The sequence below is a fragment of the Camelus bactrianus genome, chromosome 34, assembly GCF_048773025.1.
Source record: "Camelus bactrianus isolate YW-2024 breed Bactrian camel chromosome 34, ASM4877302v1, whole genome shotgun sequence".
Lineage (NCBI taxonomy): Eukaryota > Metazoa > Chordata > Mammalia > Artiodactyla > Camelidae > Camelus > Camelus bactrianus.
Genome location: NC_133572.1, coordinates 17,171,035 through 17,193,960, shown reverse-complemented (window position 1 = coordinate 17,193,960; position 22,926 = coordinate 17,171,035). Strand labels below are relative to the sequence as shown.

Below are 22,926 nucleotides of genomic sequence, written 5' to 3'. Positions count from 1 at the left end.
CTCCATTCCTTTGTCTTTGCAGGTTTATGTGTTTTTTCCCCCTCTTTGGTGTTTGGTTTCTTAAATTAAGTTCTTTTACTACAGTTTTAGTGGAGTTTTAGGAGAGAGCAGAAATTAACCAATCCTCAATACATCAGATGTGTACGTTTTAAACATTTGTCTCAGGATATTGAGCTTACGGTAGATTACCTTCTTTGCATTTGTTCAGTTGGGTAGAAGACTTCAGTTTACTACCAGTGAATATGAACATGAGAGACAGGCATTAGTGAAATATTTGAATGTATTATTTAAACTCTTTTATGTTAAAAATTTTCTATTAATGGATGCCCTTTGGTGGAAATAATCTCATCCAAATGTGTTTTAAATGGGACTGTTTTTTTAAATTGAAGTACAATCAATTACAGTGTGTCAATCTCTGGTGTACAGCACAGTGTCCCAGTCTTGCATATACATACATTTATTCGTTTTCATATTTTTTTCTAAATGGGACACTTTGTAAAGAAAGTGTGTTTATCACAGTGTTTGGTCTTAAAATGTTGTGATTAATATTATAATATGTAAACATTTCTAACCTTTTTGTCTTTTGAGGTAACTCACTGAAACGGCAGGGCGGGGACTTTTATTGGCTTGGCTTTGCATTTGTATCATTTCAGAATGTTCTTTATTCTTTCACTGCTTTAAAAAAATACTAAGGATTCTATACACTCCTCCTGTACTATCTTTTTGAAATAGCACATATTCTGCTTGCTTTCTTTCAAGAGGCACTGTGAAAGAAGCCTGAAGCTTTTCTAGTTGTGTATGAATAAAAATAAGTACAAGTTCGGATAGGTTTTCCTTACTGCACCTCTGCAGTGCAGTAAAAGGTATGCATTTGATGATAATGGGGGTACTGATGATACAAGAATTACTGCTTCCGTCTGCTTTCTGAAGGTGAAGGCACGTTATATCTCACTCACTGCTTTTAGCTTATGATCAGAAGGGGAAACTCCAGTTGTGAAGGCAACTAAGTAGCAAATCACTGATGTTTAAGATGATACGAAGTAATTGACATTTTGTATAAATTATGTGTAACCTTGTCTATGTTAACACATTTAATGTTTAGCTTTGGTTATCCATGTGACACCTTTCTCTAGTTATTGTGAGTAATGGTGAGAAACAGTTGAAGTAGATTGATTGAAGAATGCATGTTTTCTTTTGGCTCCTTCGTTGTGCTGGTGAAGGAACTGAAACTCCCAGGGGCCAGAGGTTTTTGACTTCCACACCTGAGTCCGGGGCTGTTTCCCTTAGAGCACATATATACCTCTATTCTATATATCATAGGTTTTATGACAAAAATTTGTCAGAGTCAGGAGTTTTGGTCTTGTTTTTGTTGGTTAAATTAAATGAAGTTTGAAGGTAGCAAACCAGTGGGGAGCAGGTTCTGTTGTTAGTTTCACTTTCAGATTAGGAAAGGGCGAGGGGAGATTGACCAGGGTCACACAGTATTAAAAGGCAGAGCCGGAATTTCAGTGCAGATTTATCTGCCTCCAAAAGCTAAGCTTGCTTACTGCTGCTTTCCCAGGATCACAGTACCCCCTCCCCTAAAAAGCAGCTTTTTATTGAGCTTCTCCTGTGTCGCAGTGACTTCATATAGTCATATATACACAGTATTTTTTTCTTTCTTTTTTCATTACTTTTTATGAATTGGTAATAACTATGTAGTTTAAAAATAAATTTTACATATACTTGCATGTATATACATATGTACGTGTATATGTGTGTGTAAGCAAAAGCGAAGCCTTGAAACATTTCCCATTCATCCCCTGCCCTGGTTAGTGGTGTACTAGAGGCTGCTTATACCAACGTGGAAGAGCTACCAACTTTGCATTCAGTGAAAGCTTGAAATTAGTGATTATGGTAGTATTTAACCATAGATACTGGCAAGCATTGCAAATTAGGGTTTTTTCCCCTCTTTGGATAGCTGGTTACCAGCACATCAGTGTTTATCCACACCACTATTAGTTTTTAATGGGTCCTTCCAGTGTACCTTTATGCATATATAAAGCAAAATCCTCACACTTTATTCTTTTCTAAGATTGTTTTGGCTTTCTGGGTGCCTTGCAATTCCATATGAATTTTAGAATCAGCTTGTTAATTTCTATAAAGAAGTCAGCTGGGGTTCTGATAGAGATTACATTTAATCTGTAGTTCAGTTTGGGTGATATTTTCGTCTTCACAGTATTAAGTCTTCCAGTCCACGAACATGGGATGTTTTCCATTCATTTAGACCTCTAATTTCTTTTAATAATATTTTGTAGTTCTCAGAGTGTAAAATTTGCATTTCCTTTGTTAAATTTATTCCTAAGCATTTTATTGTTTTTGGTGCTTCTGTAAATAGAATTATTTCCTTAATTTCAATTTTAGATTGCTCTTTGCAAGTAGATAGCAATATAGTCAGTTTTTGTGTGCTGGTCACGTAACCTGCAACCTGGCTGAACTTGCTTATTACTTCTAAAAAATTTTTTAATGGATTCCTTAGGATCTTCTACACACAAGATCATCACCTGCCACATAGAGATAGTTTTACTTCTTCCTTTCCAGTCTGAATCCTATTTATTTCTTTTTCTTTCCTAATTGCTCAGGTTAGGACTTCTAGTGAAGCACTGAATAGAAGTGATGAGACTAAACTTCCTTCTGACCTTAGAAGGAACACATCTTGAGGAAGTTCCCTTCTATTTCTAGTTTGTTGAGTGTTTTTATCATAAAGGGTCTTAGGTTTTGTCAAATGCTTTTCTGTATTTATGGAGATGATCATCTGATTTTTAAAAATTCTGTTGCATATTGCATATTTGCATTAGTTAATTTTCAGAATTTAAATCAACTTTGCATTCCTGGGATAAGTCCTGCCTGGTCATGGTGTATAGTTCTTTTTATATGTTGCTGGATTCAGTGGGCTAGTGTGTTGTTGAGGATATTTGTGTCCGTATTTATAAGGTACATTGGTCCTACAGTTTCCCTTCCTTGTGGTGCCTTTGTCTGACTTGTGCTTATTCTTGTCCACGTGGTTGTTTTCCCTTTCCCTTAGCTCATGGCAGCACTAGCTGCTGTCGGGCCTCCTAACCCACGGGCAGATCCAGAATGCTGCAGTATTCTGCATGGGCTCGTTGCAGCAGTGGAAACCCTTTGTAAAATTACAGAATACCAGCATGAGGCTCGTACTCTACTAATGGAGAATGCAGAACGAGTTGGCAATAGAGGACGAATAATTTGCATTACTAATGCGAAAAGGTAAGATGTTAACCCCAGTAATTCTTTCACTGAGGGAATTTTAATGTCCTGTTGCAGTTTTTATTTAAAAAGGCAGGGACAGCATGTAAACATTTAAGCATATCACGTGTGGCCTTTCTAATATCAAAGTTCTATTTATCCAGTTCTAAAATAAACACTCATCTCAATGAAAACTATTTACTTTGTTATCATGTAGGTCAATTTGACTTTTTCTCACTAGTGTTTTCATTTAGTTGGTTGTTGGGTGTCATGAATCAGCACACTAAAGATAGTCCCTGATTAAAGTAATTTTAAGTGCCTATAACAGGATATTACAGCTGAAGAGTACTTGTTAATTTTTTTCTCTTACTGTTTATTTCTTTAAATTGGTTATGTCTTTTTTATGCCATAGTGATAGTCACGTGCGGATGCTTGAGGACTGTGTTCAGGAAACAATTCATGAACACAACAAGCTTGCTGCAAATTCAGATCAGTAAGTATAATCCACAAATGGAATAAATATTCCATTTTATGGTCATATATATTTCACTATAATTATTCTAAAAATTCTAGTATTGGTAGCATTCCCTTAAATTCTCTACTGGCTCTACAAATCAGTTGAAAAATGTATGTTTGATCAGAAACTTCTTGTCCCATTTTCCCTTTCACTTTGAAATTTAACTGTTTGCTCAGAGGAAAGGTGATCAAAAGGATAAAATAATACATAAATTTATAATGCATATTTTTTGATGTCTTGCTCTCACACTCTGTGTTAGAAATCTGTAAAATGAGCAAATTGTTGGTGGCATTATTCAGTGTGTACCAAATCAGAACATAATGACTGATTGAGTTGTATGAATTTTTAAAAAAGAAACAAGCTACTAAAGACATGTTTGGGACCATTGCAATGTGGAGTCTGTGTTAGGCTGAGTTACTATTAATTTTCTAGGTGAAGTACTGGTATGACTGTTAACGAGTAGGGTTGTTCTCAGCAGGAGAAGGAAGCATGCTGAGGTGTTTAGGAATGAAGTATCATTTCCTCTGCAACTTACTCTCAAATGACTTAGTTAAAAAAAAAAGTACACTTATTTAGGCATTTATAGAGACAAAAATTATAGCTAGTGGTGAATGTAGCTTAAGGATATATGGGTGTTCATTGAATAGTACTTTTCTTTCAATTTTTCTGTAGGTTTGGAAATTTTAGAATAAAGAGTTGGCTCTCAGAACAAACTAGTAGTTACCAGTGGGGACAGGGAAAGGGAGAAGGGTATTATGGGGGCAGGGATTAAGAGGTACAAACTATTATGTATAAAATAAATAAGCTACAAGGATATATTATACGATATGGGGAATTTGGCCAATTTTTTATACTAACTATAAATGGAGTATAACCTTTGAAAATTGTAAATCACTGTATTGTATACCTGAAACTTTTATTATTGTATATCACCTATACCTTAGTAAAAAAAATGAAATGAAATAAAATGGAGGCGGCAAAAAATAAATAAATAAAATAAAAAGCTGGGAGCAACTTTTTAGCATTACAAATTCTGTGTTCTTGGAAATAATCAGTTATAGGTAATAATATTGCCTGAACTTGTCCTTAAAAAAAATTAGTAAAAGGGAAATTAATATACAATATATTCATTTTCTCTGTGGCAGTTACTATTGAAAATTATACCTGATTATAAGACTTTTCCTTTTATTTTATCCTACAATACACAGAAAATTATTTTTGCATTTGAATTAAATTCATGTAAATTATTCATTAAATGTTCATACAAGTACAGCAGTTTTTCTAAATATTTAGCTTTTATGTTAACTGTATTATCTAATTATAGAGATACACTTGTTTTATTATACTTTTTATAGTTTACCTGCCTGAACTTTTACATAGTATGTATTCTTATATTCTAAGTGAAAAGTTTCTCTTTAAGTCTCATGCAGATTCAGAAGTGTGAACTGGTCTTGATCCATACCTACCCAGTTGGTGAAGACAGCCTTGTGTCTGATCGTCCTAAAAAAGAGGTGAGTGCAGAAGGAATGGAAGAAAGATTGTTTGTTGTTAGTTATTATTAATAAATGCTGAGAAGTTTTAGCCTGAAAATGATCACATTGCCAAAATTTTCTGCCAAGAAGATACTTAGAATTTTAAAAGCAACCTGTATGGCATAACACCTAGATTGGTTCTTCATGTCATAATGGTATATTTTAAAAGCATTTTCTGCTTTTCTTGCCTGTTGTTGTTTATTTTAAATAAATGTGTTGTCAGACTGTCCACATTTGTATTGTTCCTCAGAGTTCAAGTGTTGTAATGGTGTTCAATTGCTTTAATAACTTTTTATTCTGTAAAAATCTTTTTTTCCTCCTCATTAGGAAAACAATACACTCTTTAATCAAAATACACTTCTATAACAAAGAAATTAATTTTATCTCTCCAGAGGAGGGAAAAGCTAATTTCCAACCTTGATTTTACTTTTTAAATAAATTTGAATAATTTTAAAGGAAGAGATGAATCTGTTGATTATTCAATGGATTCATATCATGTAATATTCTTCATCAGTGGTCTGTGTTTAGAAATACAGATATATGTATTTATGTAATTATATTAAATGTTTATGTTCTTAGTTCTGGTTTTTCATTTAGCATTATTTAATATAAACATATGAAGTATTAGTCCATAAATTTTTTATAGTTGATTGGTTTTTTAGGTCATCTCTATCATGTGTTTTAGGTGGTTTCCAGTGTAAGCCCATTTTTTGTTAGCTTTTTTCTGACTCTTGTTAACATGACAGTATATTGGCTTTACTTTGTGATAACTAAATTTTACTTGCAATAAATATTATTACCCTGCAATGAGTAAAATTTTGTGTTACCTTGTTATAAGGAACTTTCGGCTGCCGTATCGCTTTTACTGATGACAAAATACGGTGTTTGTAGCGATTTCCATTCTTTGTAATAAGCAGTTCTGTCTGCAGGGGTTTGTCCTCTCCACAAAATGGATTATTTGTTCCTCAGTATTTCTGTGGGCTACTTCAAATCAATTTTGCATTTATATAAATATAAGTAAAATATTAATTAAAATATATATTTTAATCAAAGACTAAGTTTCAAGAGGACAGGGACTTTGCCTGTTCACTGCTGTATCCTCCAGTAGCTCACACGATTTCCGGCAATTAATACAGTAAGTTCTCCTTAATACCTATCTGTTGAGTAACTGAATGTGTGTAAGTCTATTACTAAAATAATGATCATGGTTAATTTATGGACCTTTTTTTTTTCCCAAATTCTTATAAGTGAAAGTACTTAATTTTTATGGGTTGAAGTAAAATATTTTAGCACTAAGTTACAATGTGTTAATGTTCTGTGGGTTTTTTTCATACTTCTCTGTAGTTGTCCCCTGTTTTAACCAGCGAAGTTCATAGCGTTCGTGCAGGACGGCATCTTGCTACCAAGTTAAATATTTTAGTACAGCAACATTTCGACTTGGCTTCAACTACTATTACAAATATTCCAATGAAGGTAGGCAGTTCTTTTCCTATTTTGAAAGCTCTGCTTTGCTTTTTAAATATTTGTTTGACATATATTATTTATTTTAATGAACCTTAACTTTTTCTCCCCATATCATATTTTCTGTTTCGCTAGCCCACATTCAGTGTCTTTGACCAGGTTAGTAAATAATGAAAAGCAACAAGAAAGGATCACAGAACAAAACGCTGTATTTTTCTTTTTAATAAGAACACTTTATATCAGCTTTTGTTTTTTATTTCTCGTTATTTTCATCAAAATATAATTTCTATCTGAAATGATTACTTTTTCTGTGATTCTTTTCCTGACAGTTGTTATTAGATTTTCCTTACTTTATATTTTGTAGTAGATCTTTTATTTTCTATATTTTTGTTCTTGCCTACTCAGTATATAAAGGTGCTTGTAACTGATAGGTCTGACTAGGGAAAAATAATTCATAGTTTTAAAAAAGTTTATTACTCCAGCTGAAAAACCATCCATATGAGTCTTATAATTTTACTAATGGATATTCTTAGGAATCTATTACATTTTTGTCATTTTCATTATATTGTCATTTTGTTGTCTAGAATCAGCACAATGCCTGGCCCATAGTAAGCTTTAAATAAATTTTTACTGAGTGGAACTTAATTTTATTGATTATGTTTACAAATATAAAATAGTCACTATATCTAAAAATTTAAATTAGCTTGCTTATAAGTCCAGTTTCATTTTTTTGCCACCATATGATGAAAATTAAATCGCATGAGAAATGTAATCTTTCCATTACTAATTTCCTCCTTATACTACTGACTGGCTCTTTAATGAAAAATTACAGCCTTAACCAATAGAACAGTTTGAGTGAGGAAGCAATTGATAAGTAAAGTAGCATAATAGGTGTACTTTAATATATCTAATTTCATGAGTTTTAAGAAAAACACGCTGAGGGTGACAGATACCTTACTGTTTAAATTTGACCACATTTGTGTGCTACTGGTTTTCAGCAGCTCACATTGAGTGTTATGTTGGCTGTGGGTTTGTCTTAAGTAGCTTTTATTATGTTGAGGTATGTTCCCTCTGTATGCACTTTGGTAACGTCATGAATGGATGTTGAATTTTATCAGCTGCTTTTTCCGCATCTGTTGAGATGACATGTGGTTTTTGTCCTTTCTCTTGCTGATGTGTGCTGCTGCTGTGACTCTCCAATCTTTGTCTCTTGCTTGTAAATAGATAATATTGAAGTTTCTATCTACTATCGAGGAAAAACAAGTTACTAAACTTGTTTATTAGTCTGTATTTGCCATTTTATATGATTAGTGTTTGCTAATTTACTGTAGGTATTTAAAGATGCTATTTCCTCCTTTGAACAACTATTTCACATTGAATTTATGTAAACTATTTCAATTACATCATATCTGTGTATAAAGAATATTGTCAAGACGGTGCATTCAGAGTAAAAAATATCTTTGAATTTCTGGATGAGTTGTCTTTGTTAATTCTGACATAACATAAGGAAAATCACTTATATTTTATTAGTGATACATAGCCAGTTTATATTGCTGTGGAAAATTATTGCATCTTTAAATAGATTAATTACTGAGCAAACTCTCCCATTATTATAGCTAATTGTTGGGTATATTTAATCTCACTTTAAGCAAAGTGAATAATTAATAACTTCATTATTTTAAAAACAAAACCAAGTTATTTTAAATTTTACTTTAAGGAAGAACAACATGCTAACACATCTGCCAATTATGACGTGGAGCTACTTCATCACAAAGATGCACATGTAGATTTCCTGAAAAGTGGTAAGTAAGAGACATTGGAAAGTATTATTTTGTAAGATCTGACATGGGAAAGCACACTAACAGCTTTGAGAAGTTCTTCAGTAAATAAACCTGATTGAGTTTAGTTCATCCCTTTCCAAACTTATCTGACAGTATCACCTATTAATGGCCATGGAACTCGTGTTCTGTTGAATTTACTTTGGGAAAGTCTAGGCTAATGGGACAGATACAAGCATACCTCATTTTATCGTGCTTTGCTTTATTGCACTTCGCAGATGTTGTGTTTTTTACAAATTGAAGGTTTGTGGCCACCTGGGTTGAGCAAGTCTGTTGGTGCCATTTTTTCAACAGCATTTGCTCAGTTCATGTCTCTGTGTCGCATTTTGGTAATACAATATTTCAGACTTTTTCATTGTTGTTATATTTGTTACGGAGGTCTGTGATCAATGATCTCTGCTATTGCTATTGTAATTGTTTTGGGTTGCCACAAACCGTACCCATGTAAGATGGTAACCTTAATGGATAGATGTTGTGTGTTCTGACTGCTCCACTGACTGGCTGTTCCCCACCTCTCTCCCTCTCCTTGGGCCTCTCTATTCCCTGAAACACAGTATTGAAATTAGGTCAGTTAGTAACTCTGTATTGGCCTCTAAGTGTTCACATGAAAGGAGGAGTTGCATGTCTCTCACTTTGAATAAAAAACTAGAAAGCTTAGTGAGGAAGGCATGTTGATAGCTGAGACAGGCTGAAAGATAGGCCTCTTGTGCCAAACAGTTAGCCAGATTGTGAATACAAAGGAAATTAAAAGTGCTACTCCAAAGAACACAAGGATGATAAGAAAGTGAAACAGCCTTGTTGCTGATACGGAGGAAGTTGCAGTGGTCTGGATAGAAGATCAAGCCAGCCACAGCATTCCCTTAAGCCAAAGCCTAAATCCAGGGCAAGACCCTAACTCGCTTCAATTCTGTGAAGGCTGAGAGTGGTGACGAAGCTGCAGGAGAAAAGGTTGAGGCTAGCAGAGGTTGGTTCATGACGTTTAAGGAAAGAAGCTGTCTCCATAACATCCAAATGCAAGGTGAAGCAGCCAGTGCTGATGGAGAAACTGCAGCAAGTTGTCCCGAAGATCCAGCTCAGATGATTCATGAGGATGACTACATAGACAAAGTCTTCTATCAGAAGAAGATGCCGTCTAGGGCTTTCAAACTAGAAAGGAGAAGTCAGTGCCTGGCTTCAAAGCTTCAGAGGACAGACTGACTCTCTTATTAGGGGCTAATGTAATCGGTAGCTTTAAGTTGAAGCCAATGCTCATTTACCATCCTGACAGTCCTACAGCCCTTCAGAGTTACGCCAAGTCTACTCTGCCTGTGCTTTGTAAATGGAACAGCAAATCCTGGATGACAGCACATCTTTTGAGAATATGGTTTACTGAGTATTTTAAGCCCACTGTTTAGATCTACTGCTCAGAAGAAAATATTCCTTTCAAAATATTACTGCTCACTGACAGTGCACCTGGTCACCCAAGAGCTCTGATGGAGATGTACAAAGAGATGAACAGTTTTCATGCCTGCTAACACGACATCCATTCTGCAGCCCGTGGACTAAGGAGTAATTTTGACTTTCAGATCTTAAGAAGTATATTTCAGAAAGCTATACTTCCCATAGAAAGTGATTGCTCTGATGTATCTGGGCAGAGAAAGTTGAAAACCTTCTGGAAAGGATTCACCATTCTAGATGCTGTTAAGAACATTTGTGATTTATGAGAAGAGGGCAAAATATCAGCATTAACAGGAGTTTGGAAGAAGTTTGGTTCCAACCTTCATGGATGACTTTGAGGGGTTTAAGACTTTGATGTTCATTATTATTTTAACATCTGTTTACTGTAGACTCCATTAAGGCAAAAAATGCTCACTATTACATATCTTCTTATATATTTACCGTATAGATCCCTCATTTTATGTTTCTTCTAATAAGTTTATTGGGATTCACTATAATTATTTGTGCATTTTAGATTCCCAAAGCTTTCTTTGAGTACATAACTGTGTAATTTTATCATTTAATGGTGTCAGAGGGGAGCAGTTATAGATTCTAGAAGTTTAAAAAAGTGTTAGCTGTTGGCTTTTTAGTGTAGTGACTGAAATGACTTTAGTTAATGAGAAGTTTGGAGGAAAATATTTATTTTAATCATAGTTAATATCTAAACTTTATTTGGTATTTTCCTAGAAGACTTTATAGTAAAAGATGTTATTCTAGAGGTATTTTCTTTTACAGAGCTTAAAAACTCTTTTGGAAACCTTGGTAAACATTTGAAGTTTGTGATCTATTTAGTAATGTTACTATTTCTCTGACTTATTTTTAAAGGTGATAACCACTTAGGTGGCAGCAGTAGAGAAGGCTCATTTAAAGAATCGATAACATTGAAGTGGTGCACACCAAGGACGAATAACATTGGTAGGTATTTAAAAACAATTGAAAGAGAAGAGAATAAATGGAATGGTTCTTTAAGTATTACGTGGGGATCATTTGTTTCTTCTTGAGTTTTTGTTTTTCGTTGTTTCAGGGGATCAAGGAACACGTGGGGGTTTTTTTTTCCTCTTTTAATTGTGGAAATATTTCTTTATATTCTTTCAAATCAGTGTGTTCTTCTGTTTCAGAATTACACTATTGCACTGGCGCTTACCGAATTTCACCTGTAGACGTAAACAGTAGACCCTCCTCCTGCCTTACTAATTTTCTTCTAAATGGTAACTTTCATCATTTAATTGTTTTCACTGAGATTTTTACAAGTGAAATCACTGGTGAGAATATGTGAAAAATGTGAATTCTGGAAGGCTGTTTTCTTCAGTATAGTCTAACCATTTTATTTCCTAAAACTGTTTTAAAGTTCCATAATTGTAAATACTATTTGACAGTTTCAGTTTTACTAATGTTTAAAAATAAGATGACTTCATGTCTTTCAGACTGTTGCATCTACGTAAATTTTACTTAGTATGGTTTTTAGTATTTTTAGTTTAAATATTTGACATTTAGAGTCTAAGCTGATTTTGGGGGGACGATAGAATAATCCAGACCATTTATCTTGGCCTATTGAATTTTAAATTACAAAATTTATATGGACTTATTTCCCTTTAAACACTATACCTTTAATAAATAAACATTCTATTTTCAACACTGTACCACCATTCTTATAGACAGGATGTCAAATCTGTTGTTTCCTTGTGTAAAAAGTCTTTTTAAAAGACCAGATTAACTGCACTCCACTTACTAAATCTAAATTCTGCTGGCTCCTCTGGTGATTCTTATAATAACTAGATTTTGGAACTACTGCTGTAAAGAGTTACTTTGCCTTTATCATAAGGTTAATTTAATTGTTATATGAAGCACAATTTGATTATCAGACCATGTAGAGTCCAGATTAAACAGCATTTGGTCACGTAGACTAGAAACCAGTTAGTGAGTTAAGACTGTGCCTTCTCCCCCAGACGGCTTGTAGCTGTGGCAACCTGAGGGTTCTATGTGCGTTATCCCACTTTCTTCCTGACGTCCAGGAGAAAACTTTTATATGAACTTGCAATTGAATGAACAATATAACCAAACATTATACCACAGACCACTATAATTATTTTGGAAACCTGTCTGTATGACTGTGTAAGCTGAGGGTAAGCAAGAGAAAGCTAAGGCCAGAATTCAGAGTTTTACGACTTGAAATGCAGATATACTCAATTAGCAATGCTGGTTAAAATATGGAGAACAATAAACAAAATGAAAAATCTAGACATCAATCTTAAGAGAAAAATTAAGAACCCTTTTGCATTTCTTTACTGACAGAATAATCTTGCTTTTGACAGGTCGTTCTGTTTTATTGGAACAACCACGAAAGTCGGGTTCCAAAGTCATTAGTCATATGCTTAGTAGCCATGGAGGAGAGATTTTTTTGCACGTCCTTAGTAGTTCTCGATCCATTCTAGAGGATCCGCCTTCAATTAGTGAAGGATGTGGAGGAAGAGTCACAGACTACCGGATTACAGTAAGACTCTAACTAATCTATAAATTTTATATTTTGAGTCTGTCATCATTCAGCGAGTAGTTATTGAATGCTATTATGTGCTAAGATCTGTGACAAAAAGAAGTTTAGAGAAGTTAATTTTCTTATTATTATTTTAATTATTAATTTAATTTAATATTATTCCTGCAGTACTTGCTCAGAAGAACTATTTATCACTAGTCTTCCTTATGTATTTGTGTGTGCTGAGAAGTATCTGGATGGCATTGACACACTGGAGTTACAGGAAAGAATGGAAATTGATTCAAATTAATATTTTAGGGGGAACTTTCTAGTAACTCAAGTGCCAGCCATAAACATTTGAATATTTGGATTGCTGCTCCTTTGAAATAATGCTGTAAATTTTTGTATTACTGAGAGATGCATACAAGGAAATTGTGCCTATTTTGGGTAGAAATTGTATTGTTCTAATTTGAGTTTTTCACTCCCTCACCCCTCTTTTATATTCAATATTTCATGACTATACTTTTTGAGGTGGTTATAAAAATTAAATGTGAATGATATATATGAATATACTTTGTAAACTACAAAGTTTTATGTACTGTAATTAATCATTTTTGATCAGGCTTTTTATTTTCACATAGTTTTTTAAATAAGGAGAGTCTGGTAACTATTCATTATAGAAAATTTAGAAAATATAGATATCTTTAAAAATAAAAAACAGAAACTATGAATTACCTATAATTCCATCATTCAGAGATAATCACTTAACATTTTGATGTTGCATCAAGGTAATTTTAAGTAAGCAAAATGGTATTGTAATGTGATTAACTCATTCTTTTATCTGAATATAATAGAAAAGAGTTACATTACAGAAGTGAACAAAAATGAGTGTTTTAAAAAGTGGAAAGAACCATTAATGTATTTATGTTTGAGGTGTTCTTCCTCTCCGTTGTATAAGGGCTGATAGGTTTCATGCTCAAAAAGAAGGGAAAAAATTGTGTGTTGGGGAAGCTGTTAGAGGAAATGCTTTGTTGCGTATCACAGGATGGAAGACATCAGGGGAACAGACTGTTACATGTAATCCATACTGAAACATTAGAAAATAGTTTCTAATTTTATCTTATTTGGTTATCATTAGGATTTTGGTGAATTTATGAGGGAAAACAGATTAACTCCTTTTCTAGACCCCAGATATAAAATCGATGGAAGTCTTGAGATCCCTTTGGAACGAGCAAAAGATCAGTTAGAAAAGCACACCCGCTACTGGCCTATGATTATTTCACAAACCACCATTTTTAACATGCAAGCGGTAAGTGTTTCATAGTTTGTTTTTCTTCTAGATTGGGTATATATTGTTTACAGATTCCATTTATCAAGCAAAGAGTGAAATATATGAGTTTGCTACAGTTAAAGAATCAGTGATAGAAAATTGAAGTGATGGTTATGGATTATCTCACCATGATGTTTAAAATCAATTCGAGTTCTGCCTAGATGCTTTGGTACTTGTATTTCAAGACAGACTTTTCTTTTTCTTTCTTCTTTTTTAATCTAACAGGTAGTCCCCTTAGCCAGTGTTATTGTGAAAGAATCTTTGACAGAAGAAGATGTGTTAAACTGTCAAAAAACAATATACAACTTAGTTGATATGGAAAGAAAAAATGATCCTCTGCCTATTTCCACAGTTGGTACAAGAGGAAAAGGCCCCAAAAGGTAGGTTTTTTTCATACTTTCTCATATATCACATTTACTTGATACTTACTGTTTTTTTCAGCTGACTTATTCCATGTGTAATTTATATGTTTGGGAGTATGTATACACATACATGTGATTAAGATGAAATGATACAGAATATAGAATAACGAAACTAAACCCATTATAACTTAGAATTGCACCATTAACTATCTGGAAAGAGAAAGGAACCCCGTGTTTAATTGCATCTTTTTGCTTTATCAGTACCGAGTGACACTTCCATATTATTTAAAAGAGTATTTTGTGAGAACGTTATTTTAAATCTTTACTTTAGAGATGAACAGTACCGCATCATGTGGAATGAATTAGAAACGCTTGTCAGAGCCCATATCAGCAATTCGGAGAAACATCAAAGAGTCTTGGAATGTCTAATGGCGTGTCGGAGCAAACCCCCAGAAGAAGAGGAACGAAAGAAACGAGGAAGAAAGAGGGAGGACAAAGAGGACAAGTCGGAGAAAGCAGTGAAAGATTATGAACAGGAGAAATCTTGGCAAGATTCAGAGAGGTGATTTGTTGATGTTAATATAGCACTGTGGTGCCTTTTGTCAAATCACATTCTGCATATAGCACATGTGAACAGTCAAACCTTATTTATTAGTAACTCATTTAATGTGTTTATTGTAGCTTACTGTGATTTTTATCATTCTTAAAATCTGGAAGGTTTTTCTTGGCCTTAGAGAAGTATAATTTTTTTGTTTGTTTTACTGTTAGGGGCAAAGACAGTGTTTAATTCTTTCCTAATTAACTTCTGAAAATCACACTACATGATTTTTGGTATCGGTAGTTGCATTTATGTGTTATGAATATCAAAGACATAGCTTTATGTCTTTGTTCAGTGACTGTTAAATGCCCGCGATGTGCCAGGCATTTGGCATAAGATCCTTGCCCTGGAAGAATGTGCAGTGTTGTGGTAGAGGCAGGCAAACCAGCGGTGGTGGCCAAGTGTGGAAGATGCTGTTATAAAAAGAGGCACGGCGGGGGGTGGGGGGGCCATGTAGCTCACTTGGTAGAGTGCCTGCTGAGCATGTACGAGGTACTTAGTTCGATTCCCACACCTCCATCTGAAAAAGAAAAAAAAAGATAGAGAAACCAAAAAAGAGGCACAGGAAAGCCTTGAAAGCATGAAAGATCATAGTCTTAATTCTGAAAACCTTTATCAATAGTACACTCTTTTCCCTTAGTTCTTGATTTATATAGTGATATCAAGGCTAAATCTGAAAAAAACATAAAAAGTAATAAAGGTTTCCAAATAAAAATATCATTAACATAGTAGTTGGTTTCATTTTCTACCTTCTTGCCAGAAATCAGGCAAAGAACCAGGTAAGTATTATAATGGCGTTGTAGTCGGTCCCTCAGAAACAACAGAACTTAATATGGAAAATTTCAAACATATACGGCAGTAGAACAAATCAGTTATCAAGTCATGGCCAATCTCATTTCATATATATCCGCATCCATTCCCCTCATTACCACCACACTCCGCCTACCCCACAAGGATATTTTGAAGCTACTTCTGGAAATGGTATGATTTCATTCATAAATAAGTAGAACACTTTAATCTCTTTGGCCTTAGAAGTTTACTTCTTCCTTAGGGCTTCTGAGCTTCTGAAACAGAGTGGTCTTGCTTTAAGAAGAGGAGGGAAAGAGTATTCTCATTCAGATCTTCAGGTGTATGAAACTCAAAATAAGCTTGGAGTTAAGTTCCTAACTTGTGGAATATAAATACATTTCCACAGTCCATAAACTAGGGGACAAATGCTAGTAGATTTCTTAATCTTCTTTGTAATTTGTAGTATTTTGTCAATATCTTTAGAAATTAAAATTATGAAGTATCTTCCAAAGATCACATTATTGCTGGCCTTTTTAATTTTATCTTCTTAAAATTTCCTCCATTAAAAAAAAATAGCTTCATTTTACAGCTAACTGCATTACTGATTTGTTTCTCTATAGTAAAGGAAAAGGGAAACTTGTGTTTAAGTTCATTAAGCTCTCTTACCCGATTTTAGATTGAGGTTTGGCTGCTGATTAGTTCCTAGGTTTACGTTGTGAGAGCAGATACCTTTTAAGACTAATATGCAAAATCTAGTTTAATTATTGAGCCATTTAGATTTCTAAGAATTTAAACTTAGATTTAAACTTAGTTTTTACTGTTTGTCTCTTTAAAAGATTAAAAGGAATCTTAGAACGTGGAAAAGAAGAGTTGGCTGAAGCTGAGATTATAAAAGATTCACCTGACTCCCCAGAACCTCCAAATAAAAAGCCTCTTGTTGAGATGGATGAAACTCCACCAGTAGAAAAATCGAAAGGTGAGACAGAACTGCGGTAACTGTGTTCATAAAAAGTTTTCCAATTTAGATCTGTTGTGCAGGGTCCTTTACTGCTCTGTATGAGGAGGAGCTACTCACTGTTCCTCATGTGGCTTAGAAGACCCTTTGTTCAGAGCCTTGGAAAATATAGGTGGTAAATATATTTGTCAGCTTTAAAGAAAACATAGTGTCATATGTTTATTAATGAAGCCTTTGGAAAATAAGCACTTTTAGTATAAAGTCTGTGTTTTAAGAAATTTTAATTACATGAATTTGAATCTGTTTATGTTCCTAACACTATGCTAAGTGGTAGATTATTGAAAACCAGACTCTTTGTCCTAAACGCTTACTGAATTTAGGGGAGGACCTAATATCATCCATTTATTGATAATTTAAAATGTCATGTGAACGATTTTCAGAAAAGGTATTATGAACAGTATTCTTACTGTAAAAGCCTTTTATGTCTTATTTATAGACTGAGAAGCTCAATTTCCTCTTGAGGAATTCTAGGCATCAAAGATAAGATTTGGGTTTGGGAGCTCTTGAAATCATTGTAGGCCTTCGTTATCTTGAAGGTAAACTAAATTCTGTTACTTTCGGATAAATGGGAAATGGTCCTGTCCTATGTCAACAGGACTGAGTTCTTCCCACTGTATCTTTACAATACAGTAAGACCTCAGGGCTGGCTAGGTTACGGTTACTGGCAGCTCATCCTTGGGGGAAGGTAGGCTTGTTTTTTGTATGTACTTTTGTTGCAGTATGTATTGTGATTCATGTTAATAGTCTCTAGTTCACTGATTTCTTTGAGATCAGAGATAAGGGTGATCCTACGAGATTTATCTTTCACGTGTTAGTAAGAGAATGACTAAATGGTGGTGTGTCCATAGGGTGGAATTTTTAAAGCCCCAGAATAACTATTGTCACGAATGCCCACTCTTCCCTCTCGCTAATGTGTATCATTGAGATTTTAACTTAAGCAACCCTTTTTTTGAGAAAGACTTCCCTGAACTCCTCTCACAATTAAGTTAAGTGCTGCTTCTCTGTGTCTCCCTTGCATCCCAGGATTAATGCTATGGTAGCGCTTACCGCGTTGGCATTGCTTGACATCTTGCCTCTACTGTTAGTCTGAAATGTTTTAAAGGTGGGGTTTTTAAAAATTTACTGTTGTATCTCTACCACCACAGTCCCTGACCCACAGTAGGAGTTCAGTTCTTATTTATTGAACAAGTAAGTTAATTAAATATATAATAAGTTAAACTTAAAAAGCAGGCTGCACGAAAGAGAAAGAAAAATACCGTATGATATCGCTCATATGTGGAATCTAAAAAAAATAGGCAAATGAACTTACATATAAAACAGAAACAGACTCACAGACATAGAATACAGACTTGTGGTTGCCAAGGTTGGGGGGCGGGGTAGGAAGGGATAAACTGGGAGTTTGAGATATGCAGATACTGACTGGTATCTATAAAATAGATAAACGAGTTTATACTATATAGCACAGGGAACTATAGACAAGATCTTGTAGTAGCTGACGGTGAAAATGAATATATGTATATTCACGTATGACTGCTGTACACTAGAAATTGACACAACATTAAACTGACTGTAACTCAGTAAAAATAATAAATAAATAAATAAATTTTAAAAAGCAGGATACAAAACCACATGTACCATGATCTCCACTTTGTTTTAAAGTAAGTTTTTATACACATGCGCACCAGCTTGTCACTCAGATGAGATATCAGCTAAATTAAATTACATGGATCCCTGATGCTTCTCATCCTGGAAACACTACAGAATGGCCTGTATGAGAAGCAGCTTGATTGCAGATCACTTACTGCCCTTGTAACTTTGCCATTCAAGACTGGTACCTGGAACTTGTCTGTTTCTTTCCTTTCATTCTGTTTTACAATCTAAGTTGTATGTGTCTTCTGATCAGCAATTTTATATGGGGCTCTAATGTACCCTGGTTTCCATCTGTTTTGGAAAATGACTTCCTAGGGCTCTCCAAAGTGAATTTTGTGTCTGCTGTGTAGTCTGCATGGAAGGTTGGGTTATCCCAAACATGCCCTCTAGATTTGGTAGAAATCTGTTCTACTCTCTTCGTATGATTCAATAACAGAATAACCAAACTGTAATTTTATTGATACAGGTTGGCATTGAAAAAAACCAAAATACATACAGTTGTTAGAGCAGTAGTATTATGGGTGGTTTTATTTCCTTTTTATATGTTTCGCTGTTTTCTAAATTTTATGAAATGAATATGTATTAGTTTTATAATAAGAAAAAGTTTTATTTTGTTATTTATGAAAGGTTTAGATGCAGTAACATTAACTCTTTTTGTGTACAGTTCTGTGAGTTTAGACCTTATGTATAGTTTGTGTAACAAGCACTACCACAATCAGGTATAGGATAGTTTGATCACCCCACAAGATTCTCTTGCCCTACACTGTAGTCACCCCATACTCTCCTACCCCCAGCTCTCATGGCCACTGATGTGTTTTCTCTTCCTATAATTGTGCCTTTTTCAAGATGTCATATAAGTAAAATCAAAGTGTGCTGCTGTGTGAGATTGGCTTATTTCACGTAGCATAATGGATTACTGGTTCATCTGTGTTGTGCGTTTATCAGTGTTTTTTTTTTTTGTTCCATGTGTATGACTAACTATTAGAAACGGCCAACTCCTTTTTCCAAGTGGCTGTACCAAGGTGCATTCCCACCAGCAGTTACTGAGAGTTCTGGTTATTCCGCCTCCTCGACAGCACTTGGTATTATCAGGATTTTTTTCGCCCCTCTTCTAATAGGTGTGTAGTAGTGTTTCCTCGTGGTTTTAATTCATATTTGCTCTCATGGCTAATGATGATGAGCCTTTTTCATTTGTTTGTTTGCCATCTGTTTGTCTTCTTCAATGAAAGGTCCATTCCAGTATTTTGCTCTTTTTTATATTAGGTGGTTTGGGATTTTTGTTGTTGTTGTTGTTGAATTTTGAGAATTTTAAACTTTATTCTGGATACGAATCCTGTGTTGGAGATGTGATTTGCAGATATTTTCTCCTGGTCTGTGAATTGTCCGTCTCCTAATTGTGACTTTTGCAGAGCAGAAGTTTCTAATTTTCATGAAGTCCAATATATCAATTTTTAAATGTTATGATTATGCTTTTGGTGTTATATTGAAGAAACATTGCACAACCCGAAGTCACAAAGATTTATTCCTATGTTTTCTTTTAGGAGTGCTATAATTTTAGACTTTACATTTAGACTATGATCCATCTTTTATTTTTATTTTTTTAGTAAGGTGCAGGGTGGGGTGAGTGTTCATGTTTTTGCATGCATTTGTTAAAAAGACTGTCCGTTCTTCATTGAGTTATCATTAGAAAAGCTTGCCTGCAAGTTTGGCTGTTGGCTGACATCTGGGAATATGGCTTTTGAAATATTCCCCAAACGAGAGAGTTATTTGCCTTATATCTGAACTGAACACCTGCTTTCCTTCTGGGAGTCTGGAATTTTGGTAGTTGTAGTTAGGGAGAGAACGCCTACGTGACCAGTCCCCAGAAAAACCTTGAACTCTTGAGTCTTAAATGTGCTTTTCTGGCAGAAATACTGTACACACATGGCTGCATTTTTGCTGCTGGAAGGAGTATGCACTCTGTGTGAACCCTCACGGGAGGAAGAGAGCGTGGAAAGCCTGCGAATGGGTTTCTCTAGTCTTTGTCTAATGTGTCTTCCCTGCCCTGGTCTGGCTCTGTGTCCTTACTGTGCTGTTGTAATGATTCTCAGCTGTGACTGTAACTTTATATTTAGTCATTTGAGTCCTTCCAGCAAATCACTGAATTAGTAGGTGCTCTTGGGAACCCCTAAACACATACAAATTTTAGAATAAAGGGGCGATGATACTGCTTTAATTATATAAAATAAACAATAGAATTAAGGTTAAATTTTGTTAAATTTGTAAATTTTGAAGTAGTGAATTATTCTTTTTTCTCTTCTTTCGAACATGCCGCCAGGGCCCGTGTCCTTACTATCTTTATGGAGTAATAGAATCAATACTGCCAATTCCAGAAAACATCAAGAATTTGCTGGACGTTTGAACTCTGTTAATAACAGAGCTGAGTTATATCAACACCTTAAAGAGGAAAATGGGTTTGTATTATTTATTGTAGAAATTAGTTTTGTTAATTGCCTTATCATATAATAAGTTTAAAATAATAAACACTGCTTGTTGGTTGTGTCCAGCAGTTTTTTTTATTACTAGTATTATGATCTGATACATGCTACTTACAGAGAGAAAAAAATTACCTTTGATTCTTAGTACCTGTAAAAGACCTGATTATATTGATTGTAAACCTGAATGATCTGTAAACATCATAGAGGGGAAAATCACAGAGAAAACTTAGTATACAACACTGAATTTCGTTTAAAATAACACGGAGAAAGTATTTTCCTAGTTAGTAAAACAATATTAGGAATATTGATTTTAATTGAATAAATCTAAAATCTAAAAATAATTAAAAATTTGTTAGAATAAGTAAGTCTAAAATAATTTAAATGATTATTTTAATCTCTTTTAAAGAAGAAATCCTCTTAAACATGTATTGATAAAGGAATTTCTTTAATGGAAAAGGAAATAAATCCTTGACTAAATGGTAAAGAGTTTTTCCCTAGGTTCTGCTTGGAGAGGTAAAGTGAGAAAAAAACAGACTAGTAGCCTTTGAAATGAAACCTCTGGGCCTCCCTCAATTTTCACTCATCTGTGAGATGAATAAGTAAACTAACCAGGGGAATGTAACTTTTCTAAAGTCCTTTTCTAAAGTTCTTATATTCGTCTGTTGTATGAATGCATTAGGTTTTAATTTCATTTGAAAGTCATGTAAGGAGAAAAAACATGGATAGCTAATGAATGTTTTATTTTACCAACTCATTTTTTTCCTCCTATTTTTCAGAATGGAGACAACAGAAAATGGAAAAGCCAGCCGGCAGTGAAGAGTGACTTGAGCACCTGAATTTAGTATATTGCATAAATATTTTGGACGGAATTTGATACAAGTACTTTTACAGCAAGATTGTATAGTTATGCTGCCTGGACTGGTTTTTACATTTTTAAAATATTTCAACTAACTTTATCTTTTTTGTATTAATTGTAAAATTGGCACATACGTCAAAAATATACATTTGTCCTCCCAAATTAAACAAGTTTATTTTATGGTAAAGGGTATTCCCTCTGGAAATGTTTTTTAAAAAATTCTCAGGCTTCTCTTTGCCAAATAAACTATTAAAATATCTGAAATGCAAAATACCGGAGTATTCCTTTAGGAATAAGATATTCATATAATGATTGACAACGTTGAGAAATTTTTAAGAAACTTGAACAGAATTTGGGTGAGATTTGCAATTTTAATATGAAATATTGCCTGTTAATCTGCAGCATATGCAGTGCTTTTCCAAAAAATAATGTTTTTGTTTGTTTTGTATTTTATTTTAGCTATTGTGTGTGTTGCACATTTAAAAGCAGAGTTTCCAGGTAGTTGGAGTAAATTTATTTACCCATGTTGGATATTACATTTTTTTTTCTGCAAAAAACTTACTATTAGCTTTTCATATTGAAAGAGAAGCATGAAGGAGATTTCTTTGCAGACTTGAAAGAGAGAAAAGTTACTATGTTATTTGTTTTAATCCCTGAATAGAATCTTACCTCCTCATCTCGCAGAAATGTCATGGTTGTTTGGTGTACGTTTGGGGAGGCTTCTTCCTGCGCTGATTCTGGAACCTCATAACATGTTATTTCAGTGTTAAATGCTAATTCTAAGTTTGTCGTTTTTCCTTGAGTATCTGTTAGAGAGGGGAAAAAGCTCTTTGTTTAAATATAGAGTCAATATTTTTTGTTTTAAAAAAAAACCTGGTGGTTAAACAAGGCTTCAGCAGGCTCTCTTGTCATATCTAGTGAAATTGACACTGTTCTCTCTCACCTCCTGTCTCATCCTTAGCCCTTGCCTCTCCCGTAAGCTGGAGCCATTTTTATTGCTTACCCCTGGGTTTAGATACACACCACGCAAATCATAGAAAAGCATGACCAGCCTAATGAGTACCTAGACTTGCAAGATTCAAGGAGCTGTAACCCAGCACCAACCCACTGGATCACATTTACTTGTGGTTGAGCTCTGACCTTTTGTGTCTTAATTCTTTTGTTTTTTCTAATTATTTGTTTGTTTATTTTTAATGGAGGTACTGGGGATTGAACCCAGGACCTTGTGCGTGCCAGGCGTGCTCTCTGCTGCTGAGATACTACCCTCCCCCACCGTGTGTCTTATTCTTGATACCCCTTTACCTTGTAC

The 22,926-nt window shown here is 34.4% G+C and overlaps 1 protein-coding gene across 2 annotated transcripts in view; it reads left to right on the top strand.

Annotated features, from left to right (window-relative positions):
• The window catches only part of INTS13 (integrator complex subunit 13), a 28,269-nt gene extending 6,388 nt beyond the window's left edge, over positions 1–21,881 (top strand). The window contains exons 4-17 of one of the 2 annotated variants that reach the window (XM_045510347.2): positions 3,065–3,267; positions 3,659–3,739; positions 5,184–5,274; positions 6,640–6,768; positions 8,474–8,558; positions 10,896–10,985; positions 11,171–11,278; positions 12,383–12,561; positions 13,679–13,849; positions 14,096–14,250; positions 14,564–14,794; positions 16,456–16,595; positions 20,602–20,737; positions 21,538–21,881. In XM_045510347.2, the coding sequence (XP_045366303.2) occupies positions 3,065–3,267; positions 3,659–3,739; positions 5,184–5,274; positions 6,640–6,768; positions 8,474–8,558; positions 10,896–10,985; positions 11,171–11,278; positions 12,383–12,561; positions 13,679–13,849; positions 14,096–14,250; positions 14,564–14,794; positions 16,456–16,595; positions 20,602–20,737; positions 21,538–21,577 (1,839 nt within the window). In that variant the 3' untranslated portion in view covers positions 21,578–21,881. The remainder of the gene's footprint in view (positions 1–3,064; positions 3,268–3,658; positions 3,740–5,183; positions 5,275–6,639; positions 6,769–8,473; positions 8,559–10,895; positions 10,986–11,170; positions 11,279–12,382; positions 12,562–13,678; positions 13,850–14,095; positions 14,251–14,563; positions 14,795–16,455; positions 16,596–20,601; positions 20,738–21,537) is intronic. The other variant, XM_010946541.3, reaches the window with a different exon arrangement.
• The last annotated feature ends 1,045 nt before the right edge of the window (positions 21,882–22,926 follow it).